General features: G+C 53.6%; 1 protein-coding gene and 1 long non-coding RNA gene across 3 annotated transcripts in view; one reads left to right on the plus strand and one right to left on the minus strand.

Moving 5' to 3' along the window:
- Window positions 1-177: 177 nt before the first annotated feature.
- LOC141277403 (uncharacterized) lies at window positions 178-5,771 on the plus strand. Its single transcript, XR_012328767.1, has 2 exons — window positions 178-316; window positions 1,123-5,771. It is a non-coding gene; the product is annotated as an uncharacterized lncRNA (long non-coding RNA).
- Window positions 5,772-10,330: 4,559 nt separating this feature from the next.
- The window catches only part of SAP30BP (SAP30 binding protein), a 33,455-nt gene continuing 27,859 nt past the window's right edge, over window positions 10,331-15,926 (minus strand). Inside the window, exons 6-11 of one of the 2 annotated variants that reach the window (XM_033848042.2) lie at window positions 14,882-14,973; window positions 13,992-14,052; window positions 13,560-13,611; window positions 12,102-12,160; window positions 11,065-11,149; window positions 10,331-10,795 (exon numbers count right to left, since the gene is read on the minus strand). In XM_033848042.2, coding sequence (XP_033703933.1) covers window positions 10,614-10,795; window positions 11,065-11,149; window positions 12,102-12,160; window positions 13,560-13,611; window positions 13,992-14,052; window positions 14,882-14,973 — 531 coding nt within the window. In that variant the 3' untranslated portion in view covers window positions 10,331-10,613. The remainder of the gene's footprint in view (window positions 10,796-11,064; window positions 11,150-12,101; window positions 12,161-13,559; window positions 13,612-13,991; window positions 14,053-14,881; window positions 14,974-15,926) is intronic. The other variant, XM_073798281.1, reaches the window with a different exon arrangement.

The raw sequence follows: 15,926 nt of genomic DNA on the forward strand, positions 1-15,926 counted from the left end.
GGCCCCGCGCCCCGACCCACCGCGGCGGGGGCGGGGAGGAGCCACCCCCTTCTCTCCGGCCCCGGGAGCGGCACCTCCCCTCCCCACCCCAGGCTGCAGACTCGGGTGCTGGGCTGCCCCGGGCTGGGGGTGGCCTCTTAGCCTCCTTCTCGGACTGCCGCCCTCTCTCCTCCAGACTGTGAACCATCCCCACTGCCCTTGGGAGCCATCTAGTTAAAGCCGCAGACACACAGCCCGGCGGCGATCGAGCGCGCGCACCGCTTCGCTCCTCCCTGCGCCAGCGCGAAGGATGGGCCCCGGGGCTGCCCCAAGCCAGGTCAGCCATTCACCGGGTCTTCTCGGCCTCTCCCCACTCTCCAACGCACGCACGTGCGCCCAGAGGGAGATCTGAGCAAGGACTGGTTCCCTGAGTGTCTTCAGGCAAGCTAATTGAACCTTCTTAAAGTGTCAGTAATACCCATCAAGAGGCAGCACCCACCTGACGTGGAGTAGGCACTCGAATCGTTACAGCTGTTCTTGACAAGCTGGTTCACAAATCTGACCCCTCCAATCCTCTTTCAAGTGCTGCTGGTTAAGTGTGTTCGAGCTGGACCCTCTCAAGTTGCTCCCTGACCTCAACTGGGTGTATTTCTCTGGCCTCACCTGCCAACAATGCTGGACAAAACCCGATTGCTGGCAGCCCCCCACCAGCCACCAAGCAGCTTCAAGCCAGCATGCTTTTTGCAACCTGGGGCTGTTTTGCACCAGGCTGGTCCCTTTGCTTGGGATCCTCCCACCCCCAGCCCAGGCTGGTTTATCCTCCTTATCCTTGAAGGCATTGTGCTGATGTCGCATGCTCCAGGGAGCCTCCTTGACCTCCTAGCGCGCTGGATTATGTTATGCGTACCCCTGGGGCATGTTTTTTTTCATGTAGTTTGCCACATTGATTTGAAATGATCTGTTTAGGGGTCTCTTCCCCGTTGGACTGTGAACCCCAAGGACAGACATAGTCTAGCACATCTTTTGATCCCCAGCACCTACCTCAGTGCCTAGCACGTAGCAGGTGCTCAATAAACGTGTGGTTGACCCAAATGGGATTGCCACATCGCCTCCCTGAGCCTCAGCATTCTCATCTGTAAACAGACGCATACACCACCAACTCTGAGTGACCATGGGAGCAGCTGGGACTGGATGTGGACGGGCTGTGGACACCAAGTGCTCACTGCCACTGGGCGAGCCACAGACACCACTCAGCCACCTTGCCCAGTCATCTGAGATCTGCTCTGCACGGGTCAGGAGCTCAGAGAGGCTGCCTCCTGGATTCGAGAGCTCTGTGGCAGGAGACCCAGTTTGGTTGGGGTACCCAGGTTGTGCCCTGTGGACCTGAGTTACTCCAGCAGGCTGGAAAACACGGGCTCAGAGAGCAGCCTGTGACACCACCCATTAGAAGGTTGGGGTAGGGGATATGCACCCCACTGTGGGGGGTGGCTGACACAGCCTCCTAGAGAAGGAGACCCTGGCCCAGAGGCAACAATGCCACAGACCCCACTGGGCTCAGCAGCCCCTTCCTCTCCTCATTCCAGACCCTTTTAAAAATGACTAGGGAGACTTCCCTGGCGGTCCAGTAATTAAGACTCCAAGCTTCAAATGCTGGGGGTTCGATCCCTGGTCGGGGAACTAAGATCCCACGTGCCCATGTGGTGTGGCCAAAAAATGAAAAGTTAAAAAAAATTTTTTTTAATTAAAAAAAAAATGACTAGGGCGGCTGAAGTCTGGTATCTGCTGAGATGAGACATGCACCCCTGGGAGGCCCATAGAAGAGAAGCCGTGAGTTTCTTTCTTTCTTTAAAAAAATTAATCAATTTATTTATTTTTGGCTGCGTTGGGCTTTTGTTGCTACATGTGGGCTTTCTCTAGTTGCGGCGAGCAGGGGCTACTCTTTGCTGCGGTGCGTGGGCTTCCCATTGCAGTGGCTTCTCTTGTTGGAGAGCACGGGCTTTAGGCACGCGGTCTTCCGTAGTTGTGGCACACGGACTTCCGTAGTTGTGGCTCACGGGCTCTAGAGCACAGGCTCAGTAGTTGTGGCGCATGGGCTTACTTGCTCCGCGGCATGTGGGATCTTCCCGGACCAGGGATCAAACCTGTGTCCCCTGCATTGGCAGGCGGATTCTTTTTTTTTTTAAGATGTTGGGGGTAGGAGTTTATTAATTTATTCATTTTTGCTGTGTTGGGTCTTTGTTTCTGTGCAAGGGCTTTCTCTAGTTGTGGCAAGCGGGGGCCACTCTTCATCGCGGTGCGCGGGCCTCTCACTATCGCGGCCTCTCTTATTGCGGAGCACAGGCTCCAGACGCACAGGCTCAGTAGTTGTGGCTCACGAGTCTAGTTGCTCCGCAGCATGTGGGATCTTCCCAGACCAGGGCTCAGAACCCGTGTCCCCTGCATGAGCAGGCAGACTCCCAACCACTGCACCACCAGGGAAGCCCCGGCAGGTGGATTCTTAACCACTGCACAACCGGGGAAGTCCAAGCTGTGAGTTTCTTCAGGTTTCTTTGAGTCTGGAGTTTCATTACCTGGAACCTGTGTGTGGACCTTGGGGGTCCATGAACCATTTGAGATCACGTGCAAAACTCAAGGTATCTGACACTGGAATGTGGATTTGCTGGCAAGAGGATCCTTCCCTTACACTGAATTCCCAAACGGGTACTGGCCCCCAAACGGTTAAGGAGCATTGTACTACATATTAATTTTATAAAAAAATAAAACAAAAAACCCCATTGTCTCATTCTGCAGCCTTAGGGCCAGAGTGAGCCCGGTATGTAGTGGAGTTTCCTTCTGCAGGCTTTGCCAAATAGCTGAGGTTCCTGGAACAGGATGGAGAAGCCCAAGAACCTCAGACTGCACCTCCTACCTGCCTGTCTCATCCTGTGGCCTCTGGCAGGCCAGACTTGCTCCCTCATTAGTTCAATCGTTTATTCATTTAACAAGCATTTAATGGGCTCTTATGCCAGGTGCTGGGGATCCCCAGAGGAATGATACACACCACCTGCTTGCTTCACGGAGCTCAGTTTAAACCATGGACCTCCAAAGCAGGCTGCATATTCTCCAGGGATATGCCACGTGATCCACTATATTTGCTTGACAATGTACATCACTTATTGGCAGAGTGGTACCCATTTCTATAAATAAACAACTTAAATGATAAATAGACAGTGGATGTGTGACCAGAACAGTTTGGTGAGCTGTCTAGAGACCTTGTATCAACCCCCACTACATCTGATTGTTTTATCTTTCTTACTCCTAAAACAGTCTTTCCCCGACCCACCCACCCCCCAAAAAATTGACCTTTTATTTTTATTTTTTAAAAATTAATTAATTTATTTTTTTGGCTGCGTTGAGTCTTCATTGCTGCACGCGGGCTTTCTCTAGTTGCGGCGAGCGGGCGCTACTCTTCATTGCAGTGCGTGGGCTTCTCATTGTGGTGGCTTCTTTTGTTGTGGAGCACGGGCTCTAGGTACGCAGGCTTCACTAGTTGTGGCTCGCAGGCTCTAGAGCACAGGCTCAGTAGCTGTGGTGCACGGGCTTAATTGCTCTGCAGCATGTGGGATCTTCGCGGACCAGGGCACGAACCCGTGTCCCCTGCATCGGCAGGCGGACTCTCAACTACTGTGCCACCAGGGAAGCCCTGGACTTGATTTTTTAGCCTCCTGTAAACTGGAAGTTAAGTCTAAAAGCCTGATTAGATTCAGTTTAAACTTTTTTGTCAAGGATGGTCAGAGGTGGTGCTGTGTTTCATTGGGTGGCGTGTGATGTCAGCTGCCCCCTATTAGTGATGATTGAGGAAGTGACCACCATCTCTCTCCACTGTAAAAATACATTTTCACTTTATGATTAAGAAGTAATTAAGAGGGCTTCCCTGGTGGTGCAGTGCTTGAGAGTCTGCCTGCCGATGCAGGGGACGCGGGTTCGTGCCCCGGTCCGGGAAGATCCCACATGCCATGGAGCGGCTGGGCCCGTGAGCCATGGCCACTGAGCCTGCGCGCCCGGAGCCTGTGCTCCACAGCGGGAGAGGCCACAGCAGTGAGAGGGCCGCGTACCGCAAAAAAAAAAAAAGAGGTTTCCTTCATCAACTGGGAGTGAATTATGTGCCTCCAAATACACATACACAAAGGGTAAATGCTTCTTTCCTTTTTGAGTTACACAACTTTAAAAAATTACAATGATTGCTACAAAGCAACCCCAAGGGACTTCTTCCCTGGTGGCGCAGTGGTTAAGAATCCGCCTGCCAGTGCAGGGGACACAGATTTGAGCCCTGGTCCTGGAAGATCCCACATGCCGCGGAGCTACCAAGCCCGTGCTCCACAACTACTGAGCTTGTGCTCTAGAGCCCGCGAGCCACAACTATTGAGCCCGTGTGCCACAATTACTGAAGCCCACACACCTAGAGCCCATGCTCCGCAACAAGAGAAGCCACCGCAATGAGAAGCCCACGCACCGCAATGAAGAGTAGCCCCCATTCACTGCAATTAGAGAAAGCCTGCGTGCAGCAATGAAGACCCAACACAGCCAAAAATAAATAAATAAACTTAAAAAAAAAAAGCAACCCCCAGAAATGTTTTTACCTTGTGCGAAAAACATAACATATGGACTTCCCTGGCAGTCCAGTGGTTAAGACTCTGTGCTTCCACCACAGGGTACACGGGTTCAGCCTCTGGTCGGGGAACTAAGATCCCGCATACCGAGCGGCACGGCCAAAAACCCCAAAACAAAACAAAAAAACCCACCATTACATAAATGTTACCATCTTAATTAGTTTTCTTTCTTTCTTTCTTTCCTTCTTTCTTTTTTTTTAATGTTTTGGCTTGCGGGATCTTTGTTCCCTGACCAGGGATGGAATTCAGGCCACCACAGTGAAAGCATGGAGTCCTAACCACTGGACCACCAGGGAATTCCCTTAATCTGTTTTAAGTGTATAGTTCAATAGTGTTAAATATGTACACATGGTTGGGCAACAGATTTCCAGAACTTTTTCATCTTGCACACTGAAACTCTATACCCATTAAACAGCTCCCCATCTCCCCCTCCCCCAGCCCCTGATTAATTATCATTCTATTTTCTGTCTCAGCGATTTTGGCTACTCTAAGTGTCTCATGTGAGGGGAATCATATACTATGTCTTTTTGCGTTTGGCTTATTTCATTTAGCATAATGCCCACAAGGTTCGTCTGTGTTGTAGCATGTGGCAGGATGTCCTTCCTTTTTAAGGCTGAATAATATTTCATTGTATGTATAGACCACATTTTGTTTATCCGCTCATCTGTTGGTGGACATTGGGTAGCTTCCGTCTCTTGGTTATTGTAAATAATGCTGCTCTGAACATGGGTGTGCACCATACCTTCCAGACCCTGCTTTCAGTTTTATCGGACATAAACCCAGAAGTGGTGGATCACACGGTAGTCCTATTTTTAATTTTTTGAGGACCACCATGCTGTTTTCCATAGCAATTGCATAATTTTATAATCCCATCAACAGTGTGCAAGGCTTAATTCTTTTAACTATGAATTTCAGAGTAGAGTTGATATATTCAACTCAAATGGTGGCAAATACATTTTTTCCTTTCTTTTTTCAAATACGATGCATGCATGGATTTTCATTTATTCAATAGTTTACAATTGTGATGTTGCGATATAATAAGTAATACCTATTTGGTCTTCGTCCATGGTTTTTTCGAACAGCTCCGGAGCAATAAAGGTGAAAGGAGAGTCTTTGTTATTCATAACAAGCCCCTTTCAACCACACCAGAGTTCATGTTAATGAGGTGACTTTTGGAAAGCCACTAAGGTTGGGGGGCACTGGTTGTCAGGGGAACCAACCACGTGATTAGAGAGTTGAAACTTTCAGCCTCAACACTGCCCCACTCTCACCCCAACCTCCACCCACCTCCAGAGAAGGGGGATGGGCTAGAGATGGCGTTTCATCGCCAATGGCCAACGATTTAATGAATCATGCCTAGTAATGAAGCCTCCATAAAACTCCTAATCAAAGTGGGTTCAGATTGCTTCCAGATTGCTAATACATGGAGTGCTGGGAGGGTAGTGTGCCCAGAGAGAGCACGGAAGCTCCACACCCCTTACCCCATACTGTTCCCTATGCATCTCTTCCTTCTGGCTGACCCTGAGTTGTATCCTGCTGTAATGAACCAGTAATCTAGTAAGTAAACGGTTTTCCTGAGTTCTGGGAGCCATTCTAGCAAATTATTGAGCCCAAGCAGGAGTCATGGGAACCTCCAATTTATAACCAGTTGGTCAGGAGTAGGGGAGGCCCAGACAGGCAGTTGGCCTCTGAGTAGGGAGCAGTCTTGTGGGACAGACCTGTGGGGTCTGGGCTAACTCCAGGCAGCTGGTGTCAGAACTGCTTGGTTGTGGAAAACCCATACATTTGGTGTCAGAAGCGTTTTATGATGTTGTGAGTAGCAGTGTATAGGAAGCAAGGGAGTTTTTCCTTTTTCACAATAATTGGCCAGTGGGAGATCTCTTCAAACCTGCTCCTTTGACCTTTGAAACACTCCTTGCAGTCCTCCCTGCTTTCTGGGACAAACTGGCCCAGTCCCACTTAGATTTCTAGATCAGCCATTTCTCTCCAAGGAGCCCTGGCTCCTTTTAGTGGGGAATGGTATTAGATATCAAGATTTGGGCGCTACATGTGCTCATTCCTACTGGCGGCCATTGCTTCTGGGTCCTTTCAAAGGACATAGCTGGGACTTTTTTCTTATTTTTGAATCGTGAGTTCATCATCTTTTTTTTAAAAAAATATATTTATTTTTGGCTGCATTGGGTCTCCATTGCTGCGCATGGGTTTTTCTCTAGTTGCGGTGAGCGGGAGCTACTCTTCGTTGCGGTGCACGGGCTTTTCATTGCGGTGGCTTCTCTTGTTGCAGAGCACAGGCTCTAGGCACGCGGGCTTCAGTAGTTGTGGCATGTGGGCTCAGTAGTTGTGGCTCGCAGGCTCTAGAGCATAGGCTCAGCAGTTGTGGTGCACGGGCTTAGTTGCTCCGCAGCATGTGGGATCTTCCCGGACTAGGGCTCGAACATGTGTCCCCTGCATTGGCAGGCGGATTCTTAGCTCCTGCCAAGATACTTAGTCCCTGAATCATGAGTTCATACTGATGTTTCCAATTCAAATTTAAAATGAAAGATTTTACTTGTGTCTCTTTCCTCTATTTTTTGTTTTGTATTTCTTCCCTTTCTTACACAGAAGCATATTCTATGTACTGTTTGGCACCTTGCCCTTTTCATTTTCTCTCTCCTGAATATCACGCCAAATTTGGCCACAGAGATCTTCCTCATTCTTTTTTTTTTTTCCTAATTTATTTATTTATTTATTTTTGCTGTGTTGGGTCTTCGTTTCTGTGCAAGGGCTTTCTCTAGTTGCGGCGAGTGGGGGCCACTCTTCATCGCGGTGCGCGGGCCTCACACTGTCGCGGCCTCTCCCGTTGCGAAGCACAGGCTCCAGACGCGCAGGCTCAGAGGTTGTGGCTCAGGGGCCCAGTTGCTCCGCGGCATGTGGGATCTGCCCGGACCAGGGCTCGAAGCCGTGTCCCCTGCATTAGCAGGCAGATTCTCAACCACTGAGCCACCAGGGAAGCCCCTTCCTCATTCTTTATGGTTCAAAGGGCCTTACTTTTTTAAATTTTTTATTATAGAGATTTTAAACATACATAAAGGCGCTCCTCCTCATTAGGGAGGACGCCCACACCCTTTCTCTCTGGGTGTGTATCTCTGCCTTGCTTCTGTCTTAAAAAAAGTTTCTCTGTGTGCTCTCCAAAACAAAAAAACAAACCCACAAAATTAGAGAGTACCCATCACTGAGCCTTATCAACTGCCAACATGTGGCCAATGTGCAGCAGGATGCTGTGAGGTTGGCACATGGGTTTGGAATTTTCAGTCCAGTGGCCATGGGGGCAGGGACCACTGCTCCCTCCATCCCTCCAAACACCTGGGCACTTATCTCACACCAAGCACTTGGGACACAGCTTTGTTGGATTGTGTTGTTTCCGCTCATAAGAGAACCGTACCTCAGCCCAATGTGTGGCCAGAAGAGTTAAGGCAGTAGTGTTATCAGAGATGTGGGAGCCCTGAGAAAGGAGCAACTAACGCCCAGGAGAGTCAGGAAGGGGTTAAGAAAATCTGAGCTGCATCTTGAAGGTATCTGTGCACAGGTAGGGAGTGATACAAGGGCAATGGTGAGAAAGTTGGGAGAAGCCAAGGATGGGGGTGTGGGCAGGGTCAGCGGTGGGAGGGGTGTGGAGGGGGGAGACTGGCGAGGTGATGAGAATGCTGGTGGCCTTGCCTGCCAGGCTGAAGTGGAATCTCCTGAGGACAGCGGGAGGGCACATGACGTGGCCAGAGCTGGGGTGCAGGAAGATGCTCCCCAGAGCCGGACTGGAGCTTGGACGGGAGTGGGAGAGTGAGAAAGACAGCAGATGAGGCCGAAGCAATCAGTGAACTGAGGCAGCAATAACAATGGTGGGGGAGGGGTTTCTGAAGTGACCCATTGGTTGTGGGGTAGAGCACAGGGGTCCAGGATGCAGCTGTGAGCCCTGGATGATCATGATGACATCACCCAAGATGAGGACTATAGGAGGAGGGTAGGGGATGTATCGGTGGGTGGGAGTAGGGTTCAGCTTGGACAGGCGGTTTGCAAGCAGGGACAGAGGACTTTGGACCTGCGTGCTGGGGACACAGTCCCCAGGGAAAGCTGATAGCCCGCCCCTGTGGCACCCTCAGGGGAACTAAGGTGGGCAGGCACCAATCCTGTTTAAAGACCTTCACCCCACTCACAAGGCTTGTAAGTGCAACAGCTGCCGACTCTGGGCTGCCCAACCCCAGACTGCGTTCACTCCCAAGGGCCCCAGCGGCTGGGCCCCGCGGGGGAAACAGTCATTACTGATCCCACAGGACAGCTTGACGGCCAGGATGGGGGTGCCCAGAGCACAGTCAAAGGCCAGGACCCTGGCCAGTTTTATCATCTCTCGAGTTTGCTTCCCTCCTTGGTCTAAATCAAGAAGGAACTGGATTGGCCAACAACAGACATGTGTAGAGTACTTTATAGTTAATACAACTTTTGCATAAATCATGTCATTGATTCTCCACAACCACCTTAAGAAGCTTTATTACCGTGATCTGACAAAGAAGGCTTACAGAAGTAAGGGCCCAAGACACGACTCAAACTCGTTTTAAACTGGGACCCAGAGCAGAGGTGCTGACCCCGCTCCTGCTGTCTCCACGGTCCCACGCTGCCACCCACACAAGCTCCACGGGGCCCTTGTGGAATGAGGGGCCCCTGTCGGAGGAGGCTGCAGGGCAGGAGGTCCCTTCTGACCCGGGGGACAGCAGCCCCTCTCTTCAGGGTTGCAAAGTCTTCACAAAGGAGGAGAGGAGGAGAACCAACCTCTTCTGGTGCCGAGTGTGTGTTTGTGGGGAGGGGGCGAGTGTGACTCGATCTCTATTTTGGGGACCACAGGGCAGGGTTGTCACACCCCTCTGGTCATGCAACAGTATCGGGCACAACTTCGGGACCACCTTTCTAACCCCCCGCCCGCCCCAGGGAAGCAACCCTGCGCTTCACGGCCCCGCTTCCTTCTCTGAACGCGAAGCCCTCCCGCCGGAGGAGGGAGCTGCCAAAGCGCAGGAAAGGCAGACCCGTTCTCTCCGGCCTCAGCCTTGGCCTCCAGGCCTGGCAGCGGCTGGGAAATCTGTTTTGGCCCCAGAAGGAGCCCGGCGGCCACTGGCGCTGCCCGGGTGCTGCTGTGGGGCAGAGATAACCGGCACAGGAAGGGTGGGGTGGCGGGAGCCTCCCAGGAGCCGGGTTTCACGTAAACAATGAGCGGCTGCTCAGCCGTGCCAGGAGGTGACTCATCTCCCCACACTGGGCCTGCTCACACCTCGCCCCCTCCCTGCATGGGCTGGAGGTCAACCCCAGCCCTCCTGGTCACTGGCTTGACTTCAAAAGCTGGGGTGTGTCCAAGAAGTGATCTGAGGAGGGCTCAACTGCACCCAAGGGAGTAGAGGCCTGGGCTCCTGCCTGAGGACTGGCTGAGTTGCAGGGTCAGGGTAGCAGACAGTGGGAACTGGGGCCTCCCCTGCTCTCGGGACCCTGCCCGCCCACGCCAAGAGGCGTTCACTGGGAATGACCTCAGTGACTTCCTGGGCCACCTTCTCTGAGCAGCCCCGCAGGCTCTGGTCATCCCCGTCAACCCTGACAATCCCAGCCAAGAAGATGGGGAGGACGCTTGAGCTTTCACGTTTGCCTGAAAACAGACTGCAGAAGAGGCCAGTGCATCCGAGATGCTGAGATGTAAGGATACGGTGCTTTTAACAGGCGGCAGACCCCACAGCATGGAGGACACTGTCCACAGTGCCCCACTCTGCTGCAGCAACGTCTCTTCCAGCTGGAAGGCTGCATGGAGTCTCCTCTCGGGGTGGCACCCGGGGAGCAGGTCCCAGTCCTGAAATATACAAAGTGGCGCCTCCCAGTGGGCATAGGTCACCGGGCTGCACAGTCTCGTCAAGCCCCAGAGTGGCTCCTCCCCTTGAGGGAAAGGAGAATGTCCGAGCCACCCCGAGCTGGTCCCTCAGGTCACTGCTTGGCCTTCTTCACGATGGTGCCCACGGCAGAGATAACGGTGGTCTTGGAGCCACTGGCACTGGTGGTCACTGTGACGACAGCGGGCAGGGTGGCCGTAGTGGTGAGGATGGTGGGCTGGGCTATCGTCGTCACCGGGATGGCCGAGTCCCACTTGCTCTTTCTCTTCTGGGCGTCTGGGGTAAGGCAAGAGAGAAGCCAGATCAACTCCAACCACAAAGCAGTGGCCCTTCCCAGTAGGCCGGCAGTCAGAGCCCAGGGGGCAGACACTGCAGGGCCCCTAGTCTCAGAAAGCCAAGGGGCAGCCAGTGAACGGGGACCCCGCCCCAGGCTCCAAAGCGGGCTCAGCACAAACCACAGCGAGGCCAGGCCCTGTTCCCCAAAACAAGGGAGGGAAGCCCTCGCTCCGTCTGCGGAGCAGCCGGGAAGCGGAGCCGCCGTCTACCTGCAACAGCTGTGCTGGCCGTGGCGGTGGTGGCGGCCGCGGCGTTGGTCGTGGTCCCTTTCTTGGTGCCCGTCACAAACTCTATCTAGAGGGCGAAAGAGAGACAAGCGTTAAAACCCGTGTAAAGCTGTGTGTCCACGTCATTCTGCCACCTGTCTGCTCCCAGGGGACAGGAGATTGGCACCACACAGGAGGCACTGAGAATCAGCTCGCTCTGACTGTCCAGGGGTAGGAGAGGTGTGGGGGAGGCACTCGAACGGGGTTTAATCCCCTGAAGAGAGCTTCCCCAACAGACATCGGGCCCCTCCCAGCACCACTGTGTCTCTGCGCTTGGGCACCCCTGCCCGCCGCCCCACCTTAGGCCCAGGCCCCCGCCCTCACACTCCGTGGGAGACGGTGCTGCTTGGGAAGCAGCGTACTCAGGATCCTAAAAGGAGGGGTCGGCGGGCCATGAGACCTACAGGGAAGCACTAAGGCAGGCTGCAGAGGTCAGCTCTGGAAGCCAAGAAAGGCACAGCAGAGCGCTCTGGGAAGGAAATCTCTGCCTCCGTTCAGGCCAAGAACACCTAACCTATGACGACAAAGGGAGAAAGCCCCCGGGGGTGGGGTGTGTGTGTGTGTGTGTGTGTGTGTGTGTGTGTGTGTGTGTGTGTGTGTGTGTGTGTGTGTGTGTGTGTGTGTGTGTGTGTGTGTGTGTGTGTGTGTGTGTGTGTGTGTGTGTGTGTGTGTGTGTGTGTGTGTGTGTGTGTGTGTGTGTGTGTGTGTGTGTGTGTGTGTGTGTGTGTGTGTGTGTGTGTGTGTGTGTGTGTGTGTGTGTGTGTGTGTGTGTGTGTGTGAAGCAACTGGAAAGCGTCTTCAAGCTGACTTAGGGAGCCTTCAAATCCAGCACAGGGCACACCTAAGGCTGCTCAGCGCATCGTCAGGCGATGAACCAGTGGTTGTGGGGAGAGCAGCCTGGACGTCCCAGGGCTTAGCCAGCAGGACCCGTGCGCTCCAAACAGCTGCTCTCTTCATCAGGACTGCCGGCCACCACTTACTTTGGTTCGCTCCTTTTTGGCCTTTTCCAATTTGTCCATTTCAATCTTCTGGGCTTTGGCTATGAAGACAAGACGGGCAGTTACACAAGCAGCCGAAACAACTCCCACACGAGGAGGTACTTCAGGCTGAAGGACTAGCACCTGCTGCTTCCCTGGGGCTCTTGTCTGAAGCATCCCTTTGTGATGGGCACAGTCAAGCGCCAGCGCTCAGCCAGCAGGAAGCAGGGGCCTCAGCCTTAAAGGCCCCGAGGCTGGGGCTGTGCACGGCCGTCCGGAGGGGTCAGCCGTTCCCAGCTTCGGCTGGCTGGGAGTGCTGGCCTAGCGTGACTACCTTCTCAGCGACCAAGAGCAGCCAGAACCTTGGATTTTTATTTTTTAATGTATGCATTTTTTTATGCATGTATTTTTAAAAATAAATTTATTTATTTTTAATGTATTTTTGGCTGCGTTGGTTCTTTGTTGCTGCGCACGGGCTTTCTCTAGTTGCGGCGAGCAGGGGCTACTCTGTTGTGGTGCACGGGCTTCTCATTGCGGTGGCTTCTCTTGTTGCGGAGCATGGGCTCTAGGCATGCGGGCTTCAGGAGTTGTGGCACGTGGGCTCAGTAGTTGTGGCTCGCGGGCTCTAGAGCGCAGGCTCGGTAGTTGTGGCGCACGGGCTTAGTTGCTCCGCGGCATGTGGGATCTTCCCGGACCAGGGCTCGAACCCATGTCCCCTGCATTGGCAGGTGGATGCTTAACCACCGCGCCACCTGGGAAGTCCCTTAATGTTTTTTTTAATGTACGTATGTATGTATGTATTTGCTGCACCACGCAGCCCATGGGACCTTAGTTTCCTGACCAGGGATTGAACCCACGCCCCCTGCATTGGAAGCTCGGAGTCTTAACCACTGGACCACCAGGGAAGTCCCTAGATTTTTAGATAAAACGTTGTCAACTAATTCAAATTAAAGCAAGACAAAACTCATATGGGCCAAACAAAACACACCTACAGGCCAGATCTGGCTCACAGGCTGCTGGTTTGGGACCAGGCATCCGAGGAAATGGGCCCTTTGAAATTCCTCCCAGTTCTCCCAGATGCGCCCCTTCCGAGATTGCTGCACTCCCACTGGCCCCTGCCTGGGACACCGTCTACACCTGCTCGGCCAGTCTCTGCACCTTCAAACCTCACCTCAGACCTGGTTTCCTCAGTGAGGCCGCCCCACCCCTGGCCCAATTAGGTGGCCCTGCCTGCACGCCCACCATCCCCACACCTGTCATCACTGGATCACTCCTTTAATCCTGTCTTCTGCGCTGTACTGTAAGCCTCATAAGTCAGGGATGGGGTCTGGACCTTTCAAGGCTGTATACCCAGCTCCTCAGACATGGCCGGACACGGAGGAGACCCTGAAATCTGTGCTGCCTGATGACTGGATGGATATACAGACGGATGGGTGAGCAGGCAGACGGACAGCTACGCACCTAATGCCTCATAGTAGGAGTCTTCGGACCAGCCATGGGGGTCAAACATATCCTGAAAAAGAAAAGGTTAAAGCTGCAGCAAAGGTTAAAGTGCCTTCCCTGGTCTTTCCATGGATCTTCCTGGCCTGGAGTCTCCTGCCTTCACGGGCACAGGGGCTCAGCTGTTATCCCTGGTCTCTAGCCAGTCCTCCTTAGGATTATGAGGGCAAAGATGCATTTGTGCACAGGCTGTTCTACAGGGCACAGCGAGTCCATGCTCAGGCCCTAGCCAATCAGAGGCCCCGGGACTCAAACAAGAGAGACGGGGACTGCGCTCCTCAGCTGGCAGTGCTGCAGTGTGGACCTTTCCGTGGTGCCAGGCTGGATCCAGCGGGATGAGCACAGGGCCCTGGGTACCCTCTCTCACCCTCAGCCTCTGCGGGTGGGACATACCTTCGGGTAGTTGGTGCCGAGCTCATCAATCGCACAGAACTGGATGAGTTTCTCATAGATGCTGAAAGAGGAAAACCACAAGGCGCTGAGCAGGCCTGAGACCCGGGGCCCTGTGTGGCACCAGATTTCAAGAGATCAGAACCATTTGGTGCCTGGGCTCAGGTGAAGCCTTTAAATCCGGCCGAACTGTTCTAAGCAAGCTTCTGGATGGAAGGGGAAATGTCCACTGGCTTGACATTAAAAGTCACTTCTGGCCCTCCAGCCTCCCAGAGAGATGGACTGGGGCCAGTGGCCAGGAAGAATATGGTGTCGAGGTGAGGGCTGCAGTTTCTGTTCTTAACCAGACATCTGACCTTCAGTGTGTGTGGTTTGGTTGGGGCCACCCCACTTAGGCCCACAGGGGCCAGGGCAGGTCTCGGCTATCCGCACACGAGGCTCTTTCCTGGGTGTGTCACTTGCTTGAGCACTGGACGGAGTAAGACCCAGACACAGTTCTGTTTCTCAAACCTCTCGCCTGCGCACAGAATCAACCACTTTCTAGAGGTGGGAGGACCTGGGGTGATCATCTGGTCCAATCCCCTCATCGAACAGCAGCGGACACTGAGGCCTCGAGAGGCCACATGCTCTAGGAGCAGCGTGGGAGCGAGAACCCAGCCAGGCGCCCCCGCCCAGCCCAGGCCTCTCGGCTTCCACTCTGCTTTGCGTGTTCGATCTGGCTCTTCCACGGTAAGCGGTAAGCCTCGGCGAGGGTAATGCCGAGTGGGTGATGGCGCTTTTGGGCTCAGGTGTGATCTGAGCTGGGCCTCTCCCTGCCACCTCCATGGTGGCACCCCCGTCCCCCGTCCAATATCAACCACCCAACTGACCCTGCAGGCTCGTGGGAAACTCACCTGGGATTCCGAAATTCCTTCTTCCTTTGGATAATGTAGTTCATATCCATTCCCTCCTTTATCTTCCGCTCATAAAGCTTCTGGATCTTGTCCTGTGGAAGAGAAACAGAAGGATGACTATGACAGAACCCCACCGCCTAATGATCCCAGTCTGTGGTCACACGTGCTGTGTGGACATGAGGACCCAGGAGAGCCACAGAGCCACGTGAAGCCCTGCTCTGGCCATACGGTCTTTCACCACCCAGCCTGTGACCAGCACCGAGCACAGATAAGATAGATGGAGACCAGTCTGCTTTTGCTTTGCTCTCTTCTGACCCCCTTTGGGTGGTTAGTAGAGGGAAGAATAAGAAGCTCAAGGCAGAGAAGCCACAGCGAAGACAGTGAGCAAATCCCCACTTGGTTAATCAGTTCCTGAATCACCTGAAGAGGTTTCAGGCTTCAGTGCTGATGGGCAGGGCTGAAGGCTGGTATTTAATTTTACCATGGGGATGAGTCCTCAGCAGGAGATCCAGGAAGGCGGGAGTAGAGGTGTCACAAGCCTCCCCAGTGTCCTTTGAGGGGCAGCTCACAGATGGCCGGTCCCCACCACTCTATCAAGAGGCACCGTCAGGGGTCAAGAGGTCGTTTTTCATCCAAACTCCCCTCCAGGCCCCTACCCTGGCTCAATGGGAAACAGAAGAACCACCTGGCAGTGATCTGGGCCAGTGCCACAAGTGTCCCCAGGCCCACAGAGATGAAGTCCACAACAGATGGCATCAGGGCTGTCTGGCGCGTGAAGAGGCCCCAGGAACCCGGGTCTCAGGGCAGAGCCACCTCTGAGGAGCAGTCTTACCCAGGAAGGCTGGCGCTGGCCCAGGTAAGGGTCACTCGGCCGCCTCCCCCACTAGCAGCAGCTAAACACAGACCGTCCAGGAGGAAAACATTTGGGGCACTCTTCACCTGCAAGAGGAGGCGGGCAGGCTGGGAGGGCCTGAGCGAGGCCCTTTGGGCACATCAGGAGAGGTGACCCACTCCCTCTGTCGGAAGCCAAGAATGGCTGGAGGAA

Source organism: Tursiops truncatus, chromosome 20, assembly GCF_011762595.2.
Source record: "Tursiops truncatus isolate mTurTru1 chromosome 20, mTurTru1.mat.Y, whole genome shotgun sequence".
In the NCBI taxonomy this organism is placed as follows: Eukaryota; Metazoa; Chordata; class Mammalia; order Artiodactyla; family Delphinidae; genus Tursiops; species Tursiops truncatus.